Source organism: Mus pahari, chromosome 5 (genome assembly GCF_900095145.1).
Source record: "Mus pahari chromosome 5, PAHARI_EIJ_v1.1, whole genome shotgun sequence".
In the NCBI taxonomy this organism is placed as follows: domain Eukaryota; kingdom Metazoa; phylum Chordata; class Mammalia; order Rodentia; family Muridae; genus Mus; species Mus pahari.
In genome coordinates, this window is record NC_034594.1 from 51,481,984 (window position 1) to 51,504,835 (window position 22,852).

The window sequence follows — 22,852 nt, forward strand, 5'->3', positions numbered from 1 at the left end:
AGATGATACTGCAGTGGGAGATGGAAAACGGGGAACACTGAAAATGGGGTTCTCTTATCCCCCGAAATAAGGAGTTTTCAACTGTCTTAGGGGGTTCCATTGCTGTGAAGAGACACCATGACCAAAGCAACTCTCTCTCTCTCTCTCTCTCTCTCTCTCTCTCTCTCTCTCTCTCAATATTCTAACCTTTTCTTTTTGTTAGGTATTTTCTTTAATTACATTTCAAATTTTATCCCCTTTCCTCATCTCTCTGAAAAATCCCTATTCCACCCCTCTCCCCCAGCTCACCAACCCACCCACTCCTGCTTCCCTGTCCTGGCATTCCCCTACATTGGGGCCCTTCACAAGACCAAGGGCCTCTCCTCCTCCCATTGATGAGAGACTAGGCCATCTTCTGTTACATATGCAGCTGGAGCCATGGGTTCCTCCATGTGTACTCTTTGGTTGGTGGTTTAGTCCCTGGGAGCTCTGGGGGTACCGGTTGGTTCATATTGTTCCTCCTGTGGGGCTGCAAACCCCTTCAGCTCCTCGGGTCCTTTCTCTAGCTCCTCCACTGGAGACCCTATGCTCAGTCCAATGGATGACTGTGAGCATTCACCTCTGTGTCAGGCACTGGCAGAGCCTCTCAGGAGACAGCTATATCAGGCTCCTGTCAGCAAGTACTTGTTGGCATCCCCAATAGTGTCCGGGTTCACTAACTGTCTATGGGATGGATCCCCAGGTAGGACAGTCACTGTGTGGTCTTTCCTTCAGTCTCTGCTCCAAACGTGAGCACAGCAGCTCTTATAAGGAATCATTTGATTGGGAGTGGCTTACAGTTCACGGGTTTAGTCTGTTATGGAGGGAAGCATGGTGGCATGCCGGCAGGCAGACTTGGTGCTAGAGAGGTACTTGAGTTCTACATCTGGATTCAGAGTCAGCAGGAAGAGAGTGAGACACTAGGCCTGGCTTGAGCATCTGAGACCTCAAAGCGCATCCCTAGTGACACCCTTCCTCCAACAGTCACACCCACTCCTAACGGTGCCACTTCCCATGGGTCCATGGAACCATTTCACTCAAACCCTGCGTGAGTGAGCCCACATCAACACATCAGCCAGCTTCAAAGGGGTCTCTGTGGATAAAGAGCATGGGCTGAGGCTAGACCATGGTTGTGCACATTTCAGGCAGATCTCAGAGTTCAAGGCCAGCCTGGCCTCCAGAGCAAGTTCCAGGACAGCCAGGGTGACACCTTGGCTCTGTCTCAAAAAAGAAAAGAACAGAACTTGGGCTGAGAGACTGGGAACTGAGTCAGGGTATGGGGGTGGGGGAGCTCTTGTATAAGCAGTGTGTAAGCCGGACTCTAACAGGATGTTTTGTCTGTACCGGAGGTCCAGGGACTCTCTGTGGGCCATGAGGAAGGCAAACCATTTTCCTCCCCAGTGCAAGGCTGAGCTCGACTTGAGTCTGCACCCGAGCCCTTTGGCTGTGGAGGGGCCTCTTTAATGGGCTGGCTCAGTCCCTTCAGACTCATCATCTAGCACATCCGGAGGTGGTGAGGGACACCTGGGACTTTGGGCAGGTGCCAGAACATTAGATTCTTAGAGAATACCCCCTGTCAGGAAAAGAACTACTTCAGGGTGGATGGAACAGATAGATGAATTCAACTAAGTCCCACGATACCACACACGGAAATACCAGTTTCATTTTACAGGCAAAAGTTTCCAGAAGGCCCTGTTGCTCAGTATCGAGCTTGCTGCTGATCCGTGGGTCAAGCATCCCCATTTGGGTGCATTTTCCCCCCTGGGCCTAGCGGGGATGGTTTAATCTTCAACGAACAAGGTCATAGCCTGCGGAAGCTGCTGGGAAGCACTGTATCAGAGGGATGTTTCAGGGTCATCCTTGTGCTACGACGGGCTTTAGACAGCCACCTTGCTTAGGTTCTTTCCAAAACATGTTGCCACAACCTGCTTTGCCCATTGCTAGTCCCCTGTTCATTGAAAGAGGGGGCTGGTTGGGCAGGGCTTTAATTGAATGTGTTCCTTGATCACTCCCTGGAGACCTAGACCTCCAAGTTTAAGCCTGGCCATTGTTAAACGCTGAGGCCATACTGCCCCCATGTGGCAGCACCTGTAACTGCAGCCAGACTGTAATTGGCCCTTCAATGAGTTAAAGGGAGGACCAGGAACCCATATTAAGTCAAATGGCTTCTCTCTCGTAAGAAGGATTCGAAAGCTCTCCCACAGATTTCCAGAGTTAGGTGTCATGGGGACAGGGACTGAGAATCTTTATGTATACCTCTTGTATGATTTCTAGGGAAGACCGGTGGCCTAATTTGCAGGGCTTGAGACATTATGAGGCCTCTTGTTCTTACTAAGAACTTCAAGGCAGTAATAAGAAAGTTCACCAAAGACAGTCCATTAAAGCTCTGAGCTCCAGGTGATGTCATGGGTACATGTCCACAAGGCTGGCCCTTCTGTGTGCCCTCTGGACTTGCAGACACCCTGGTGTAGCTGTCCCATCTGCTAAGTGTATCTTTGGTACTACGATGTGCTAGCAACACGGAGAAGAACTTGCTTGTCCCTGATTATGAACTGTATGATTTTGCGCATATTTCTAACTTCTGTACACCCTTTAAAACCTCAGCTTTAAGGACTGAGATGATGTCTGTTTGAAAGAACAGCTTGCAGGGTAGAAAATAATTTCTGTCACACAGTTAAGTGTTGGTTAAATGTAGTCATGTCTGCATCCTAAATCGGGTGGTGCAGTGTTTACAGTGGAGCTGAAAGAGATGACGGCCTCTGTCCTGTAGTGTCTACATTTCAGTGTCGTAAATGGCCCTGCAGTCTCATGGCATGATGTGACAGAGGCATGTCCTCCAGCACTTAGAGTGGTAATGGAGAGTTGTGATGAAGAAACAGAAATTAAAAAAAGGGTGTGTGTGTGTGTGTGTGTGCGCGCGCACGCGTGTGCTTGTGTGTGCACGCGCCTGTGTATGTTTTCTAAGGGGTTGGGTTCAGAAAGAGGAAGCAGCACATGGAAGGGAAGAGCTGCACCCTGAGCCTGGAGGCTTGCACACGGCTGAGGATGGGTGTCATTCACACGGTGCAGGCGGCAGAGGGACAGCTGAAGAGGAACGTTGTAGGGAGACCTATCAGGAGGGATGTGGTGTGTTACTGAGGGATTTGAACTTAGGCCAAGGGTGGTTAAGACTAGATATGTGGAAATCAACTGTAGCTGAGAGAAGGAGGCATGAGAGGAGAGACGGAGTTGAATCCACCAGGCAGCACTGAACAGGATCCAAACGAGGAAGAGAGAGGACAGTGAGAGTTATCAGGGAGTAGCTGACTGCTGGGAGCAAGGGATGGAGAGCTAAGTGGGGGAGTCCGGACTGATACCTAGGGGTCTGGCGCGGACCGCTGGGTGGATGTGATGACGTCATCAGAGGCCAGGGAGTTCTGAGACCCAGAGTGTGGCTTAAGTGGTTTGTGGCAAAAGGAAGAACTGAATAGGGTACCAGAGCCACGTGGTCTTGGACCAGCTGCCTGCCATCCAATGAGGATGGGAGAGAGAATGGAGCCAGGCTCCGGTCCACTCTGTAAGTGTCCAGGTAGGTTGCATGAACCAAATGTGCCTTGTGGTTATGGCTCCTGATCAAGAATTGTGTGGAGCAGCCACGGGGCAGAACGGCCACAGGTTGTGAGGAGTTAGACGACGAGGAGGCTTCAAGGGCCTGCGGAGCCAGGAGGAATGTGGAGCAGGTTCCGTTCATGTGGCTTTAGGGAGATATGCCCCGAGGACAAACAGCTGGGAGGAAAACCCTGACTCCTACTTCCTTCAGACATTGCACGGGCTATAGTAACCATAGGATGAGTAGCTTTTGACGGAGAAGCCAGAAGACCCTCCCGGGTGTTCTAACATGGCAAGCCACCCATGCACCCTCCGCTCGCCCCGCCCACTTTCACAAGCACCCGTTCCCTCTCTGCAGCACAGCCTGCACCTTCCATACTTCATTTTGACCTAAAACATGGTGTTTGGGTCTCTGGCTCTGGGACCTGGAGGGAAGGGCTGAGAAGCCTCAGGGAAGACGTTTGATGGCTCCCAGAGGACCAGTCTCCACTCACCAGGTGACTGCAAGGTCTGGACACTAGCTCTCCTGCGAGCCTCAGTATGAGTGTGTGTGTGTGTGTGTGTGTGTGCGGCGCGGGGGCAGAATGTAGTGTGTTTGTGGTTAGTGAAAGACTTAAGGAGCAGAGATTGAGCATGAACTTGGGCCATGGAGAACTAGGCGGAGAGCCCAAGGGCTGCAAGAACCTGGAAAGGAAGGCCACAGGGAAACTGAGGCAAAGGGCGTGGTTGAACCTGAGCAGTCAGGGCCACAGCTTTGCTTTTCCCTGGTCACAAACAGAGGTGGAGGTGCCAGGGAGGAGCTGGAAATAGGCGTCACCTGGGCCAGGGGTTTCCACGAGTTAAGAACTTGTAAAGGACTAAGGAACATTCTAGAAATGTCTTCCTTAGCATTCCGTCCAAGGAGAAGATACTCAGGTTTGTTTAAGGGTGTGTTAGACTACGTTCACCAACAGTGGCAGATATTAAATTATAGCTGTGGTAGAACACATGTGTGCTCTCCGTTCTGTGTGCTTTATGAATAATTTAGTCTCTGGAGTCTTTCAACAGCGCTGTAGGGTTGAACCCATAGCGCGGTGATACAGAGAGTTCAAAGAGGTGGCAGCTTGGAATGCGTGAAGCTGGTGGAATGTGGAGCTGGTGGATGCTGGTGGCCTTCCTCCCTTCAGGGACCCCCTGGAGGACACACTCCGGTCTGGATCCTCTCTCCTTCCCCTCCTGTTGGCAGCCTGGGTGCTCACAGAGCCCTCTGCCCCAGGAGGAAGGTGATGCAAGCTAGCTGGATGCATACTTTTATTAAATAAATGCTTTGTCACGACAAAAGACAAAGATCAAGGAGTAACATAAATTATAAGTTGAATAAATAGAATACAGCAATCTTCACTTTGTAATAAAATGTGAGATCTTCCAGATTTTTCTTTTTTATTTCCTTAAGTACAAAATGCTAAAGAGGAGCCAAGCTCTTCCACATCGGGGTGATTTTTTTTCCCATTTTTTTTTTCACAAACTGGTTTGTTGTTCAATTTTTTTTTCAATCTGTTTCACCAGTAAAAAGTATAAGCATTTTTTTTTTTTAAAGTCAAAAACAACAACAAAAAAAAGAGAGGACAGAGCTACGGTGTCTGAATGTAACACTACAAAGAGCTACAGTAATATGTGCTGTGGTTATTGCTGTTGTAAAAAAAACAAAGAAAACAAAACCAAAACCAAAAACAACCGGTAGGCGTCTCGGAATCTGAAGGAGTCTTGTCTGAACTGTGCTATCCATGTGACAGGCTACTGTGTGACAGTGATGGGGTCGGAGATGGGGGCTGAGGCCGGTGACCAGGGACCAGAGAAGTGGGGTGAATGGATGCGGGGTGACGAGGGACCCCTTCCCCTCTGACCCTTTACCTTCCTTTTTCCCCATCCAGAAAGACTTGGAGAGGAAGCCAGAGTCTGTGAAGTGGTGAAAGTCTATACTCCGTTAAAAAACCAAGAAAGTCTGCTCAAAGAAATGCAAACCTAACAGGGAAGAGAGGTGGAGCAACAACAGTGCAGGAAACACTGCACTTTAGTGGTTTAAAAATCAAGACAGTGCAACCCCTAAGCTCCCCGGGGGAGGCTGAGACCCCTTTCCCTTCTACTGTGTTTTAAATCCTGGCCTTTTTTCTCTTGAAAGCCAGAGGGCTACCGGGTCTCTTCTCCTCGGCTCACTCCTCTCTTTAGCTGTAAAATTTCACCTAGAGTCCTCTAGGGTTCTGAGCAGAAGGACAGCTGCCCTGCCTGGGACCGGCAGGTGGTTTGGAGGTTGCCATGGCAACCCTTGGTCACGGAAGAAGGATGGGTGAGGATGTTACCATGGAGATAAGTCATGGTGGGAAGAGGGTCTTGGAAGGAGGAGAGGAGTGAGCACAGCTGGCCTCCTCAGTATCCTGTGGGGCGGATGTTCCCAGGCCTTATCTGTTTAGGCCTGGCCGTCAGAGGAACATGGAGTCTTTTATTCTCCAGGCTCCCTGCTTTGTTCTGGCTGGTCAAGACTGGCTGGGGTGGAGAATAGGTCCTGGTTAGGCCTCTTTGTGACCTGGCAGTAGAGGCATTTGTCAAAAAGGGGTAGGAAGAAGCCTTCCACGGGATCGTGGAGTGGGGGATAGGCCAATACTTAGGCCTACGGCTGTGGATAAAGCCAACGGAGAGGCCTCTAATGGAGCTAACGGCTAGCCTGGAACCAAGAGCTTCTTGCTCAGGGCATGATGGGTCTGTTGCCAACCTGCCTTCTCTCCCCCTAACATGGAGAAGGGCATCCCTCTCCTCTTGATGACCCCCATGTCCATAGTGTCTGTATCCTGGGTTCAGCCAGGTCTCCCATTTGGAAGGTTTGGTTCCATCTGTCTGTGAAAGGCAAGCTTCCTCTAGGAGAAGACTTGCCGTCTTAGACATGCCTCTCCATGTGAGCAGTGGGGAGACTCACTAGTTTGGGGGAGGTAGGCTGACCTGGGGAAGGCTAACTGTCTACACAATATCCTCCATCCGTGCCTCACAACGAAGAGCCCATGAGAGGGGCAGAGGCTCACTCAAGGTTCAGTCAGTTGTGGGGTGAAGAGACACCCCTCACAGGAGTTTGCTCCAGGCTTGGGAGGGGGAGCGAGTAGGCAGTTCCTGGCTCAGTCTTTTCTTGGGGGGGGATAACGGTACCCCGGTATCCACTTGGCAAATCTCAGTCAGATGACTGCTCAAGATGCAGAGGAAATAATGTCAGAAAGGAGAGACTTAGGTTTAGGGTACTGGCCTAAGATATATTGATGTCCGAATTGGGGCTGGAGGCGTTGTGCGGGGGTGATGGGTATACTGACCCTGCAGGTCTGGTAAGTCCTTCTATTGCCATCCCATCAGGCCCTTTGTCTTATGAAGATCAAGTTTCTCTTCCCTCCCCAGCCAACTGTCCTGTCCAGGCAGCAGGAGGCATCCGCTTCTGTGCCCACAGCCACCCATTGTCCCATGAGTAGACGCACGTCTGTTTCTTTGCTCTCCCTTTGTGTTGCTCCACATTCCGTGTTGGAGGGGGCTTCTCCTAGGCCATGTCATCAAGAGAGAGCAAAGAGCTGTGTCCATAGCCAAAGGGGGCCTCCTGTACCAATGTCCGAGCCCCCTCTCCTGGAAGGCTATCTTCAGTCTTCAAAGACAGTCCTGAGCCCTTTGTTAATCACCCCTTTGTGGAAGAAGCCCAGTGGGCAATGAGAGACACTTCTCCTGGACCAAAATCAGGCTGGCAAATGACAACAGCCCTGAAGATCTGGGCCTGAGCTGTCCTGGGCTGTCTACCATCCTCTATTCCCGGGAGGATGCTTGTGTTGGGCAGAGGCGACCCATGAAGCACTTGAAGGATTCTTTGGCCTCAGTCCCTCCTTGGGGGCCTGAAGTTGAACTGAAGTTGTGCTGTCTTTCCAAGGCATCCTCTTCACCCTTCAATACCCAGTCAGGCCTTGTTTCCAACCGTGTGTCTCAAGTCTGGATCCTGCCTCAGTTACCATCTGGGTCCTGTGACTGGAACTGAGCTCATTTCTACCTCGAGTTCCTCCCCTCCCCCACCTCCTTTTCCCTCTCAAATCTCAGAGAGTTGATTAGCTGGGAGACACCAAGGAAAATTCTATTGGTATTTCCCTCTTTCTGTCTCTTTCTTGTCCTCCACCACTACCTCTGCTCCATCTTCTATGTCTCTCTGTGGAAGGCTGTGCCCCCACCCTCCACTTCCTCCTCCTCTGTCATCTCTCATGTTAGTATCTCCCTGATCTGTCAGCCTGGCATCTGAGGGAGGCTTTCAAAAAAAAAAAAAATGCAGATGGACAAAAAGGTCTGGGCAGGCCAGTGGGTTACAAATGGATCTGGCGGGTTGATGTGGTGTGAGAGAGAGTTACTTTCTGGGGTGACCTGGGCTACGCAGTTGATGCACCCTTGGGTGCTGGCAGCTACCTGGCTTGGTGGATTCATTTCAAGGCACGTTTGGAATCATGAGAAGATCCGAATCGGTGCCCCACAAAAGAGCTACGCCTGTAGCTCACGAGAAAGGCTGCCTGGACGCAGGCCAAGCTGGCGTTCTGGGTTGTATTCGTGAAATATGGATTTTCCCAGAATGAGGAAGATCTTCAGTGCCCTAAAAACTACTTTAAGGAGGTAATGCAAAACTTCGAAAGAAAGGGAAAGGGGGGGGGGAAAGTAAAGAAAATAGATTTATATGCCTATATAAGTCTACATAGAGTCTTGTAGGTGAGTACAAGCCCTTCGTTTTCTCCACCTTTCATCCTCCTCCACAGAGGCTGCCGGGGCCACCTTTGAGTCTAGTGAAATCAAGGGCCGAAGCCACATGCTTCTGAATTGCTTGTCACCCTGGAGAATCAAGTCTTTCCAGTGTTGGGGGTGCGTACTGACTTCTTAAAAAAATCTCCTACAAGAGTAAAATTTGCACACATTCTGAGTTCACTCATCTGCCCGGGGAAAACCTATCTTCAATCACTCACGTTCCTTTATCTTTCAGAGGGATGGAATGCATTTTAGTCTTTGTAAATTTGGGGACGAAACCACCCTGCACTTGGGTAAGAGGGGAGGAGGGTGAGGGGGTCTAGCCATCCACACTGCTGGCTGCAGGGGGCGACAGACCCGAGAGGCACTGACACGCCTTGTTTCTTTTCTCCCCTTGACCAATCTAAACTGGGTGTCACTGAATGCCACACTTTTGAGTGCCCCAACCTTTCTCTGACCCCAGGCTAGAGCTGAAAGCAAACAGGCAGATCCAGCCCTGGTTGTGGGGCTCTTTCTGCCTTGCTGTTTCTCTCTTCTCTCTCTAACCTTATCTGTCCTTCCTTCTTTTCCTCTATTCCAATGCTTTCTTTCCATCTCTCGCTCCCTCTTGCTCCTTCTCTCCTTCCCTTCTCTGTCCGTTCAACTTGCTTCAAAAAGGAATACATTTCCGGGGTCATGGTGGGGAGTGTCTCCTTAGCCCTTGCTAGAGATTCCGAGGTCCTCAGTTTCCTCAAATATATATGTATATATATTTCCCCTAAATGAGATGAAATGAGTGACGTCCTGGGGTGGAGGGAGGCGCTGGCTGGAGTTGGGGCTGGGGGGGTAGGAAAGGGGGAGGAAGGGAGGGGACGCGTCACTCAACGTTACTGCTGTCGAAGGCGTGGCACTGAAAGTCCCCATCGACGTACTCCATGCCCGGCAGCTTCATCCCGTACTTGTCCACACACCAGCAGATGCCACGTTTGCGGCCACGAGAAGGCTTACACTGGGAAAGAGGCAAAGGGCGGTGAGATACCTCTACCCCGAGACTCTCTTCTTGTCTGACCTTTCCCCTTGCACTTGAGGGTTAAAAGGAGGGGTTAGCCTTTAGCTAACTCTTGGGGTTTTGCTGATTCTATCTCATGGGAGGCCCCAAACAAAATTGTTAGTTCAGGCATCCTGCCCCGGGGTAGGTCCTGCAATCTCCCTTTCGTCATTTACTTTGGGTTACCCATCTCATGTTCTCCAGGGATCCTCAAGAGAGGACCACGGCCATCAAAGTAGGAAACACTACTCTGTGGCTCTATCATGGGCCAGGCGAAGTTTAACACGGGCCACGTGGCAGGAGTCGTTCGCCGTGCTTTGTCAAGATAACGACTTACTTCACCCCATCAGAGTAGATTGCTAGTCCCAATTTTACATGAGAAACTAAAGACCCAGGGGCTTTAAATAGCTGGGCCAAGGGTTACACAGCTAGAAATGGCAGGGTCAAGATACACGCCAAGGGGCCCTAGCTTGTAACTGTTAACTTAGATTAGGGATCCCGTCGTAGTCACCCAATTAGACATGCAAAGCGCTTGGAGTCCTCCAGATCTGCCAATCGGAAACCCCAGAGGTGAAGCCTGGCACAGGGGCGTACCTGCTTTCTCTTGTAGAATCCTTTGCGGTCACAGTTGGGCAGGTACACGGCACGGGGCACCATGCGTGGGCTGGCTTTGAACTCCTGGAGGGAAGCTTCCATGTGTCTGCGGCAGGGGCCCTGTGAACACAGGAGGGATGAGAGGCACAGCCCAGGTGGAAACCACTCGGAGGTGCCCGCTGATGGCTCATGTGTGGCATCCAAGGGGACCGGAGAGAAAATCTATCACCTTTATCTGAAGCTTCTTAGGATCTTTCTTCTCCCTCAACTGTCTGCTGCTTTGGTTGTACAGTAAGCAGGCACGTGGCTAGGCAGTGAGCCCTGGGTCACTCGCTCTCAGCTTTCCTACCCTTCCGAGCTGAGGTTATATAGCTTGCGTTCTCTCAATGTGCTAGGATAGTGCTGAACCGCTTCCCGGGACTGGCCATAGCTCTAAGGGTCACATTCCTGGTGCGTGCTTGCGGTTACAGTAGGACCTTCTTTGAAGGAGAACTACCTCTGTTTCCACTAACTTGGATCTGCCCTCAGTCCAGATAAATAAATTCAAGGGTCTCAAAGCATCCTTCCAAATTCCCAGCTGAGCCACCGTGAGCAACAGGTCCTTTGATAGGTCTAGCCTGTGCTCTAAGGCCACAGATACTAAAGGAAGATGCATGGGAAATCAGATTGGGATGGTGGCCAGGGTAGGGAGAAGAGAACCCCCTGAGACTCACTTGTTCAGATTCCTGTCTCATCTCAGGCGCAGGGATGACTCTGGGGTGGGCAGTGTTCTCCGAGCCCCCCACAAACTTGGACTGGGTCAGCTTCTTTCTGCGGTCCTTCTTCACAGCCTCAGCCTTCAGCTCGGAAATGCGAGTGTGCTTGGGCCGGAAGACCTTGGGGGAGTAGGTCTCTTCAGCCATCTCGGAGGTGGTTGGTTCCTCATGCTCCCGAGAGTCTCTCTCTGTGGGGAGAAGGAGGCTGAGAATCAGCTCCTGGGGCCAGAGAGCAGTGTCTAGAGACCGAACCGGAACCGGACCAGGGAGGATTGGGAGGTTCATGGAGGATTGGGAGGGTGGGAGGAGTCATGGAGGCTCAGAGAGATCCAATGAGGTCTAAGAAAGCAAGAGGGGGGCGGGGAAAAGACACCATGGTGGGAGGGGTATATTCTTGACTACACCTCACTAGTGCACATGGGAAGGCAGGCTAGAGAAGGAGGCAGTACAAGGCGCAAAGCAGGTAAAGGTTATGTAAAGCAGTTTGCTGGCCAGTGGCGCGGCTCAGGAGAGATGAAGTGGCTGGAGACAGAAGGTTAAGCAGTCAGGGCTTGGAGAGCTGGGCCAAGGGAAGAAAACAGGGCACAGTCCAGACATAGGCGAGAACAGCCAAGTGTGTCCGTCCTCTTAAAGAGGTCTTTGTACTCTCAGAACAGCTGGGCGAGAGATGTTTGGACCTGGGTGTCCAGGGACAGGAACAGTAGAGGGGGGAACGGTGTTGAGGGCTGAGAGATGGGAGAGGCAGAAATGTGGGCCCTGGAGAGGAACCGATGGAAGCAGATGGGAGACAGAGGCCTCATCCTCCTACACTAGCTTCCAACTGGGCTTGTGCTGTGTTCTTGACCCTTGGAAGCTGGGCATTCCTCAGCTCTGTCCGCGAGGGGCTGACAGCTGGCTGGGGCCAGACCAGTTATATATAGGAGCAACTTGGTGACAGTCTATACTTAGCTGACTTATGACCTTTAGAAAAAAGAAGTAGGACTTTGTTCATGTGTCTCTTACTCCGTCAACGCCACCTGCCTAGCCTACCTCAGCACACATTTCCAGTAAGTTCTTTTCTCATCGGTCCCCTCTCAGCCCCTGACCTTGCAACCTCCATGAGTGGGGAGACCTTAGATGGCTGTCTCCAGGTGGTCATCTTCAGATGACCCACAACAAGACCAAATGCAGTGTCAGAAAGGGGAGGAGGACCAGACTCCATCACCTTTCCTACTTAAATACTCAAAGGGGGTGGGGGTGGGGCTTTGGGATATCCCAAGTTAATCGAGCAGGGTGAAGGGAAACCCACCGCTCCTCAGATACCTAGATCGGTAGCTGCGTACGTATCTCATGTGAAAGATAAGGGGACAGAATTCAACAAAGTTGAGACGAGGGGGAAAAAGAAGGAAAGGAAAGTGAAGGTGACTTTGTGGAATGTCTCCAAGCTCCCAGCCCAAAAGAAGATCTGGTGTGAGTGAGTGGAGGCATCTGGAGATTAGGCCTAACCTGGCTAGAAGAGCAAATGGCGCCAAACACCCAGCACCTGCTCCTCTAGGGCGTGTCAAGCTTAATGAAACAGATGTTGGCTCCCACTAGGAGGAATCTTCTAGGGGTTTTCATTGATCCTGATTGGTAACGGGCGTGGGTATGTAGTCACAGGAAAGGAAGGGGAGGGGTGGGAGTACCTGTCAGCGTTGGAGTGGGCTCTCCCTGAGTCAAACTCTCCGTGGGGATATCAACCCTCCCTCTGCAACCCTCCCCACCCCCCTCCCCCCACCCACCCCCAGTGCCGGATTCTACCGTATCAGAACCTGCTGGGATGCCAAATCCCAGGCTGGCTGTCCAAAGTGGAATCTCTCTAGGGATTAAAAGACCATTTCTTGGGGGGTGAAACCAGTTCGTTTTTGGTTGTGGACTTGGAGGTCAGGATTCAGGAGGAGGCGTGTCTAGTTTGGGGGTTCTGTGCAGATAGAACAGTAGAGTCTGATGTTTTTCCTTAAGGAACTTTTGCAAACTCTGGGCCTCACTAAGCAACGTCTAGGCTCCTGGGGGTGTCTCCTCTCCCCTAATTTTCAGGCGTCTTGCTTGTGAAGAACAGGCTTAACATTTTGATTTGCCTCCCAGTTCTTGGCGTTGCTTCCTGGAGGACAGACACTCCAGGACCTAGGCTTTTAGAAACAAGCAGGGCTATACCTCAAGATGGCCAGTAGGTGGCGCAGGAGACCAAAGGCGCTCAATTTGTGCACACTTCCAGGGAAGATGAAGGTTAAAAGCTGGCTTGGCTGTCTCCCCCTCCTACTAGTTTGAGAATCCCATCAATCCCTTCCCCCTCTTTGTGTGCTTGCAGCATGCATTAAGAAGGTCGGGGGTGGTGGTGGGGGACAAAGGAGCGCTGTGCAGGAGTGGAGGACTGTGCGAGTAAGTCTTAGTTGTGTGGAGCCGAGTGTTGCTTCTTGATCGTGACTAGAAAGAGAAGAGAAACACATCCCGACACCCTCCTCCCTCTAGATGCAGCTGGAAAGGTTTCTGCAGAGGATGAGAAATGTGGGGTGCTTTTTGGTTAAGGTTTTTCATTGCAGCAATAAAGACCCTAAGACAGGGGCGCTATATTCTGGTATTTACTCCGATGTATGTTCTGCTATGGCTCCAGCTTTGTAATGTTCCTACTCTGTCACAGGAATGTTGATCTATTGATCTCCCCTTCCCATGACTTAGGACCATGGGGTACATCAGCCTCTCCCTGGGAGCAGGCATAGCTTTATGGTTGCCGAGGCACCCCAGGGAGGGTAGCATAGCACATGGCACTACAGCACCATGCACACACCTTACCCAAGCTCAACCTCTCTAAGCACACAGTCTGGCCGCCGATGCTTTCCTGCAGAGGTCTGACTCTTCCCCCCCCCCCTTTTTTTTCTGAGACAGGGTTTCTCTGTATAGCCTTGGCTGTACTGGAACTCTCTTTGTGGACCAGGCTGGCCTTGAACTCAGAAATTCGCCTGCCTCTGCCTCCCGAGTGCACCACCACGCCCGGCTAGACGTCTGACTCTTTACCAACATATGGAGACACGCGTTCTTAGGATGCCTTCCCATCAGCCTTGCTTCCTAGTCCTTCCAATAGATGAATCCAATGGGACCTGTTGCTACTTGAACTATCACTTTCCACCCTGGGCTTCTCATTATTCTGGCACCATGAATAACCTGATTGTGAGCTGCTATTGGATGCTGGCTTGACTTGACCTCACAAACAGAAGTCTGGGGGAGCCTTATCTGTGATGACTTCTCTCCCACCAGTAAAACCAGCTACACTTGGAGTTCATGGCCCAATAGGTCGCTTACGATCTGCAAAGAGAAGTTGAGTCGAGACGCATTTCTGTGATTTAAATGGGGCAGCTTATAGTTTAATGGATGCTGGGAGAGGCCATCTCAGTCATGCCCCTGTCTCAGCATGATCGCCTTGCCACAGGAAGGTGAAGAGACAAACAGTGCTGGAAGAAGGTGCCCATGGTGTGTGAGGTGTCTGTTTGGCTGCGGCTGTGCCATCCAGAAGCCAATGTGGCATTTAAATGAACAAATACATGATAATACTAATAACACCCAGAGGTCCTAATTTCCAGTTCTCCACAGCCACATGTTGGCTGCTACTGGGCTGGACAGTGCAGATATAGAACACTTTCATCATCACTGTAAGTTCCACTAGATAGCACTGGCCCAGGACACCCATCAGGACAAAAATAGCCAGCTAGATGCTCTGCCCAATCTGTGTCCTGTCTTGTTTCCTAGCCAACAGGCAGCCTCCTGCTCTTTGCTGCAGTGCTAGGCTTGGGGGAGAATCAGAATCTGACAGCTCATTGTCTCCCCCCAACCCACGTAGTAAGCTGTGTATCAGACTCCCCAAGCCTCACTGCTTCCCAGCTGCAGATGGATGCTAATTAGCTCAGTTGCCCGGTGTGCGTGCATTTGCATATAGAGAGACAGAGGAGGGGCTCTGGGTAGAGGCTGTGGAGTGTCCCCCTGGCCTTCCTGCTGGCCCACAGCAGCATCTGCCCGACCCCAGGCTCACTCCTGAAGATCCCTGAAGACACCATTTTCTTTTTCACTGTGGTCAGCAACAGAGGCAGTGCCCAGGGGTTTTAGCAACCCGAATGATGAGCTTACTTTTCAAGAGGAAACAAACGTAGACAGCTGTATCCTAAGCTGGGGGGAGGGCCAGAGGGCTCACTTAATTTCACAAAGCTTAACTTTACATTTTGAAACAAGAGAATTTGCTCACTGGGAATGTTTTAAGTATGTTTGGCAGAGCATACCATAAACTTTATGATATATACACCTGTATGTCATATGCATATGTATATACGTATACAGTGTCTAATTGAGATTTTTTTCTGTAAAGGTAGAAAGATGCCATGGATTTAAAAGACGGCGAGTGAAAGGAAGTTGATGATTTCATTGTCATTCTTTGGGTACATGTGGAGATGATAATATTTTCTGGTACGCTCTGTTAAAATACACCACTAAAATCAATTTCCTCTGGTTCTTCTTAACCTTTAAAAATTTTGGCTGCTAGAAAAATAAAGTATGAAAATTGTGGTCCCTGGAAAATGAAACATTATGTATGTGGCTTGTATTATATTTTGGTTGGATGTGCTAGTCTAAAGACTCCTGTAGGAGACACGCCTTTAGTGGGGAACAGGGAGATGTTCCCCACCGAAGCCCTGACGAACAGAGAGTTTAGAGAGCCAATAGCTAGAACCTATATACATTCAAAGACTGGCAGAGGTATCGTATGAGGCCCTGTTCTGAGTACAATTTCATTGAGGGCCTTCGGACTTGGTAGGGAAAGGCCATTGATCTGACAGTTTAGGTCGAGGGCAAAATGTAAGATAAACTATTTGGTTGAGCCTAAAGGCTCAGCTGGGAAGATAGGCTTGCGTTATCTGCTTCCTCAGCCGCTGGGGCAAGTTAGCATGAGTCTTGGCATAGCCTCCGATTAACCTGAACCCCTAACTATGACCTCTCAGCCAAAGGCAGGCCTGCTGAAAACCCGAGGCGTACCCCAATATGTTCACAAGGCAGTGAGTGGTTCCTGAGGTTTTCTTTATCAACTTTCCTGGAGGATGGGCTCCCCTTTCTTTCTGATGTAGAAACCCTGTAGTTGCTTCTGTCAATCCACACTACCTCAGGTCTCATCATGAAGTTTGCCAGCCCCAGGGGAGACCTGTGCCATAAGACAGGCTACCACGGGCAGTAGACCACAGACTGAAGAACTACGTTCTCCAGAGAGGCAGGAAGCATGGACAACCACAGGGCTGCAAGGACCTGCCTGCCACATTAGGAGAACTCCTTGTGTTCAGGAAATGAGGTTTGGCCCATAGACACGGAGGCTGTGCGGAATGCTGTCCCTTCAAACCCTCCTTGCTCACTGTCTCTGGCCAAACCACTGGCTGTCTGGGAGACTGTGCAGAAAAGGGGACGGAAGAAGCCATTCCTCCAAGAGGGTACTGGAGTTCCCACTTTTGGGTCACTTTGCTACTTCTCTGGCCCACAGAACAGAGCACCCCTAAGAGAAGGGTTTTCTTTTTGCTTTCAGAACACCTACCACTGGAGGGTAGCATTTGGCAGTGTTGGCCAAGGGTCTGAGTTGCACAGTCAGACCAGGCCTAGGCAAGAGCCCTAGTGACTAGTGAAGGAGCCAGAAATAGCAGAAATAGCAGGGCGGAATGCCTCAATCCCTAGGGAGAAGCCAAGTTCACGTCCTGATCACCACAGATCTCTTCTTGGGTAAGTGGCTTCCTATTTTAGGTCTCAGTGTCTTTATCTGTAAAGTGGGGCCCTTGACCATGAGGGTAGTCCCCGGTTTCTTCCAGCTTTAAAGTTCTTTGGACACTATCCAGACAATTCCTGGAGAGTTGCTAGGACACAGCTAAGACATGAGGCCAGGCAGAAAAGGCCACTTCTCCATACAAACAAATGTCTAGTTACTCATCTGGATTTATGTTTTATAAGAAATGGGAAACAGACATATGCATCAGATTCCTTGGTTATTTGCCTGTTTCTGCAGACATGTGACTAATCTTATTGCCTTGAATAGCCTACCCAGCTTGGAATGTAAGGGTAGCCTTTGAGAATTGCTAGTTTTCACCTAATTGGCAAAAGTGCAAATTTACAACCTAACAAAACCCCTTCCACTTGCCCGCTGTGGCTCCTGGTAACCATCCCCTCGCCTCTTGGCTCCTAAGGGATGTCCCTTGTTCATACTTGATTATGTACAGAGTCCCTCCACTTTCTGAACGTGGTGGCTTTGGAGGGTATAACCCCTTTTTTCAATTTTCATTTTTCTCCAGATTAAATACTTTAAGGTTTCATAGGCATTGGCTGCTTAGGTGCAAAGTAAAACTTTTTTTTTTTTTTTTTGGTAAATCTTCCCGTCCCTCTTGCTCCTCCTCCCTGAATTAAGAAAGCAGGACCCTGTCAGCAGGGAATCTTGCTTCCATGTCCTCCGTTCTAACCAGCTCCGTGACCTCTGGCTGGAGGATCAGCCTGGCTGCCTGTGCAGCTGCAGGAGGCTGCTTGCTTAAACCAAGAGGGCAAAGGCGGAACTGCTCAGATTTAAAACTCCGCCCTCAGTTGGTGCGTGGACATGAGGGAGGGGCTAGGGGAGGGGGGAGGAGAGGATACCGAAGTCCGTGGGGGCGTGGGGGAAAGGGACTTGGAAAGAAAAGCAGCTTCATTGGGCCAGCTGTGCTGTCTCCTCTAAGCCTTGCTGACACAGCAGAAAGATGGGGGCAAAGGCAAGAAACGCCTCGTTAAAGCGCCAGCCCTCTCGCCACACTCCCGTTTTGGTTGGCTTCAGCATAGCCCTCGCTCACAGACTTGCTTCAAAGGGAGGGCGTGCGGCGGGAAAGTCATCTGGCTCCTTCAATTTTTCATAATCTTGTTCAATCCAGACTTGGATTTGGCCAAAAAGTCTTAGTCTGGGTTAACTTCAGCGTGGCATTTGGACTAGACTTGGAGCTGAAGCCAGGTCGACGGAGACCAAAGCCGCCCAAGAAGCAAAGGCTGAATTCATTGGATTCATTTTCATTTATGTAATGACCCCCCTCCCCTTAGTTTTCCAGAAGCTCTTTGCCTTATTTCTCAAAGACAGGATTGACACTCACAGTCCTCTGCTCCCCACATCTCAGATTTTGCGTTTCTGCTAACCCCGAAGACACTCCCCAGCTCCTCCGGTATGCTAGGCTCCCACCGCTGAAAGCACAGGCCATTTTCTAGAGAATGCCCTCAACATGGGCCTTCCTTGACCCATCGAGGCTCACCTTTCTTGGCCCTAGAAACCCCTGTGTCCCTAGTCCCCTTAGCCTCACACACACTGCCCTCTGTATCTATCGCTGGTCCCTGAACTGGCCAAAAGAAAATGCAGGGCCAGGCGCGCTCCAATTCCTGGACGATGTCTAGGCGACTCCCTCTCCAGTTGCCAAGCAACGCAACCAGCAAAACCCCAGTCTCCGCCTGCCTGCGTACACCTCCTTCTCCCGAAGCTTTGGCTGCCAGCCACCTCTCCTTCGCTCCTCACTTCTCAATCTAGAAACTCACTGTACTGGGGGAGGTGTTGCATAATATAATAATATGAATATATAATATGTATTTTTGGTTGCATACCAAATATAAATACAGCATATGTATATTATAGCTTCCAATTGCGGGAGAAGAGGATTGTCCAAGCTCACACTACTCAGATTTCAACGGTGGGGGAGGGGGCCTCGGGAGCAAGAATTTTTCCTTAAGGACCCAGAAGACAACCTTCTCTCTTCATTATCCATTTTCCTTTCTTTAAGGATGACGTCATCTTTAGCTTTTTTTTTTTTTTTTTTTTTTTTTTTGCATCCAACTAATGGCTCGAAGGATCGTCTCCGAGAGCCGGCTCCCATTCGGGAGGAAGGTATTAACCTTTGCCACTGTAGTCAGCAGCCAGGGCGCAATTGTAGGCTGCTTAGGCACCTGCCTGAGGCGGGCTGGGGTTGGAGAGAAGGCGAGGAAAGGGGGTTGCTTTGACTGCAGAGAATTCTAAAGCTATCTGGCGCGGGACAAAAATATGGTTCGTACGTGTGTGCATGTATGCGTGCACGCGCGCGTGTGCACTGGGTCCACTTGGGAAGTCGGATGCTGCCTCTTTGCTGGTCCAGCATCTGCGTGAGTGAGTGCGCACAGAGTGCACACCTTTTATCCCCAGCTACTCTCTATCTACCGCTTGGCTGGGCAAATAAAAGTGGGGCCAGGATACTGCGGAGTCATAACTTGCGCAATTCGGCTGTGATGGGATTGCTAGCCACCCCTTTTGTCTCCAAGCCAGGTGATGGATTCCTACGGTTTCAGCAGACAATAATGTAATAGAAATAACCTCGAAAATCGGTCTCTGGGGTCTTTCGTGGTTTGTACGCCCCCATCCCCCTCATTATGCAACTTCTCATGATAGCTCAAACTTGCAGTTACCGGGGAGAGAGGCTGAGCTCACGCAAGCTCTGCTACCTACTGATGGGTGCTCACGTACCCTCCTACATGGTGGAATCCGTAGGTCTTTAGTTTGCATTCAGAAAAATTACAAACCTCCTCACGTTGGAGTAATGGAGGACGACAGGTGGCGAGAAGGGCTTTATCTTTGTAAGGAACCGCACCAAATAAACATTTAGCTAAGTCTTAACATCTCTCCTAGCTCAGATTTTGTGCATCGTTGGTTGAACTTAAATATTTATAATATATAAATATAAAAATAATATAATAAAAATATATAATCAGGTAACTCCCCCAAGAAACCTAGCTCGAGGCAAAACTGTTCTGATTGAACAAGAAGCTCTGTCAATCATTTAAACCACAGACTCCAGGCACAGAGAATTTGGAGGCGGGGCAAGAGGGGGCGGGGCAAACGGAGGGGTGGCTCCCAGAGCATGGTCTTCCTGTCTCCGCCCCTTGAGTTTTGCATTCTGTGTTTCCAGGGCCCTTAACGCACTTAGCTACCCTTACTTTTAGTCTGGTTTAAGTGATTGGTGGAAGGTGGGGCTGCTGGGGGTGGGGGTGGAGTGGGGAGAAAGGGAAGGGAGATGGAGAGGGCCAGCATCCAGTGGGGACTTGAGGATGTCTTCATCCCATATCCCTCTTCACCTCTCAAACCTGTATCCATCTTTTATCTTAACTAAAATCTGAATTCAGGAGGGGAAAAAAAGCATTAGATTCAGGGACGAACATTCAGCACAGAACACCAAACTCTTTCAGCTCATACCCTATGCCCTATCCCAGCCCCCCGCCCCCCCGAAGTATTCTTTCTCTTCCTGGGAGGAAAAAAGAGAGACGTTTTACAGTCTAATGTGTTTTTATCATCGATCATAATCAATCATATCAATTCAAAAGCAGCAAGTGTACATGTGGGTGAGCTCTCAATACCTCCACCCAAAAGACATTAGTTGTCAAAGGGGGGGAAGTGTGCGCGCGTACGCGCGCGCGCTTCTGAGCAAATAAGAATGGAGGGAGAGATAAATCTGGAGGCACTGAGATGGGTGCGGGAGGGGGGTGAGACTTGGAGGAATCAAGGTAGAGTTAGCTTTAAAGATGGATAACGCGTCTTCAGATTCCAATTAAAATGACCTTTAAACAGAAAAGATTTTTTAAAGTTTAGGGAGAAAAGTACGGGGGTGGGGTGGAAAAGGGAGTTGATAATTTAACCCGTTCTTTTTCAGAGTGAATTCTCTTGGGATTTGGACTTTGAGACTCAGAAGGAGCTTGGAGTCAGAATTGCCACGAGTTAGGAGTGGGGGAGGGTCGGGCTGGGGTGGAGATGGAGTGTACACTGATAGAGACCGGGTTAGACAGCCGCCTAGGATAGCTTGCTCTGCCAGGGATTCAAGTCTGAGGTGCAAGGACCCACTCCATCTACTCTCAGGAGCTACTAGGGTCTAAGCCACTTGCTGCGTGCGCAAAGCGCGCGGGTTCCCAATCGGTCCCGGGTCCCCACCCATCCAAGGTGCCTCCCTCCCCAGCTCCTGTGCGGTGCAACTGGAACCCCAGTAGCGCTCACCTATCTTGGTTTGCTCGCCGTAGCTCTTTTCGTTGAGGCAAACCCCGCGGCCGTGCAGCAGGGCGTGCAGCGGCTTCTCTTCATCCTGCCGGGGGAGGCAGCGCAAACCCTGGGCGCAGCGCTCCGTGTAGACGCCACACGACTGTCCCTCCGCCAGGGCGCAAGTCATGCAGCAGCCACAGCCGGGCTCTTTGACCAGCTCACAGCCCAGAGGGCTGGGGGGACACATGGACAGAGCTTTCTCGTCGCAGGGTTCACAGTGCACGAAAGAGCCCAGGCCTTGAGCCGGTACGGCATAGGCGGCCAGCAGCAGGAGGACCACGCTGATCACCATTTTCTCGGAGTCTGGCTTTACCTCGGGGCGGGGCAGGAGAGCGAGAGTGTGTGGAGAAAGAGGGAGTCTGGAGATTTTTTTTTTTTCTTTTAAATCTCTTGCAGGTAGAGCAGGTGCTCTCCCCCAAACACTTGCAAAATATGAGGCAAGGAGGATTCAGGTGCCTGCACGCAAGTCCCAATTGCAAGGATTAAAGACTTGCAACAGGTTGGGGGTGAAAAAAAGAGGCGCGCCAGGTGCACGCAGAGTGAACGGAGACCGAAGAAACCCCCCAGGCGGGGTCCGGTCAGAATTAGGGGTGGTAGTGGAGAGAACCACAGAATTGCTCACTCCAAAGCAACAGAAATAATTAGCTTGGAGGCCTTGAAAAGGGAGGAGGTGAAGAAAAAAATGGATTTGGATTAATTTTTTCCCCTTTTGCTTAAAATCTAAAACGCACCCCCACTCCGCTCAGTCTCAGCGGCCAGCTGCGCCGCTGCCGCAGAACAGGTAAGAGGCGTCGGCGGCTGCCAACAAGAACGGGAAAATGTTGAAATCAAGGGAAGGGGGGAAAAAAGGCAAAAACCCAGACCTCACCAAACCTGGACCCCAACACCTGCTCTGTTACCACCTCTTCGAAACCCGCAGGTTCTGCGGTGGAGTCCGGAGAAGGGTGCAGACCGAGGAGGGGGATAACGAAAAGGAACAAAAAAAGGGGGGAAAAAAGCCCAAACAGCTTTGCAGCTCTTTCCTAGCTCTTTTAAAAACCCCCGGCAGAAGTTTCCAAAGAGACTGCGGGCTCTGGTCGAGCAGGCGCTTTTAAATAGACGGCCCCTGGCTGCCAGCCAGTTGTAGATGCAATTTGAGCTCCCCAACACCCAACCCATGCAAGGGTGCCAAGGATCTTTGCAGCGCAAACTCACACGGGGTGGGGGTGGGGAGAGAGGCCTTCTAGACACGGGGGGCTCCCCTCGGCTCCCTACACAGAGCCCTCCTCCTCACGGAATGTACGGAAAGGGCTTGGGGCGGGGGTGGGGTGGGGGTGGGCGAAGACAGGCGAGCTACAGAGGAGAGTAGGGAGAAGGTGGAGGGAGGAGTGGATGGCCGTAATCTTCAGGAGCTGGGTGAATACAATGGAGCCAGTCGGTTCCCGGACAACTAGCCCGGACACTGGCTGTTAGGAGTCACATTTTCTTATTAGCTGTGTAGACCCTGCCCAAGAAGTCCTTTCCAACTTTAGGGAAAAAAAAAGTGTCTAAGGGACCACTGAAGGTTTGTCTGTCTGTGTGTTTATGTTTGGAGGACAAGTAGTGTACAGTAGCTGGTGAGGGGCGTTGAGATGAATTTAAAGAGAAAAGGAGTGTGTGTGTGTGTGTGTGTGTGTGTGTGTGTGTAAACCCCTCCCCCATCAAAAGGGGCAGAGGGATTATGGCAAGGGCTTGTCATTGTTGTTCTGGTGGGGTACTGATTTTAGTTAAAGTCAGTGGTCATTTTCCTTCACTTACATAGATGACCAGGGAATCTCTCTCTCTCTCTCTCTCTCTCTCTCTCTCTCTCTCTCTCTCTCTCTCTCTCTCTCTCTCTCTCTGTCTCTCTGTCTCTCTCTCTGTCTCTGTCTGTCTGTCTCTGTCTCTCTCTCTCTCTCTGAGTGTGAGCATGTTATGTGCACTTTCAAGAAGGGATAACAGCCCCTCCCCACCCCAGCTTGTTGGGTGTAGTGACCGAGACCCTGGAGGAAATGC

At 50.7% G+C, this 22,852-nt stretch overlaps 1 protein-coding gene across 1 annotated transcript; it reads right to left on the minus strand.

Moving 5' to 3' along the window:
• Positions 1–4,982: 4,982 nt before the first annotated feature.
• Igfbp5 (insulin like growth factor binding protein 5) lies at positions 4,983–21,915 on the minus strand. Its single transcript, XM_021197854.2, has 4 exons — positions 20,798–21,915; positions 10,714–10,943; positions 10,001–10,120; positions 4,983–9,367 (listed from the first exon to the last, which is right to left on the minus strand). The coding sequence occupies exons 1-4, from the start codon at positions 21,129–21,131 to the stop codon at positions 9,236–9,238; spliced, it is 816 nt and encodes a 271-aa protein (XP_021053513.1). The 5' UTR covers positions 21,132–21,915; the 3' UTR covers positions 4,983–9,235.
• Positions 21,916–22,852: the final 937 nt, after the last annotated feature.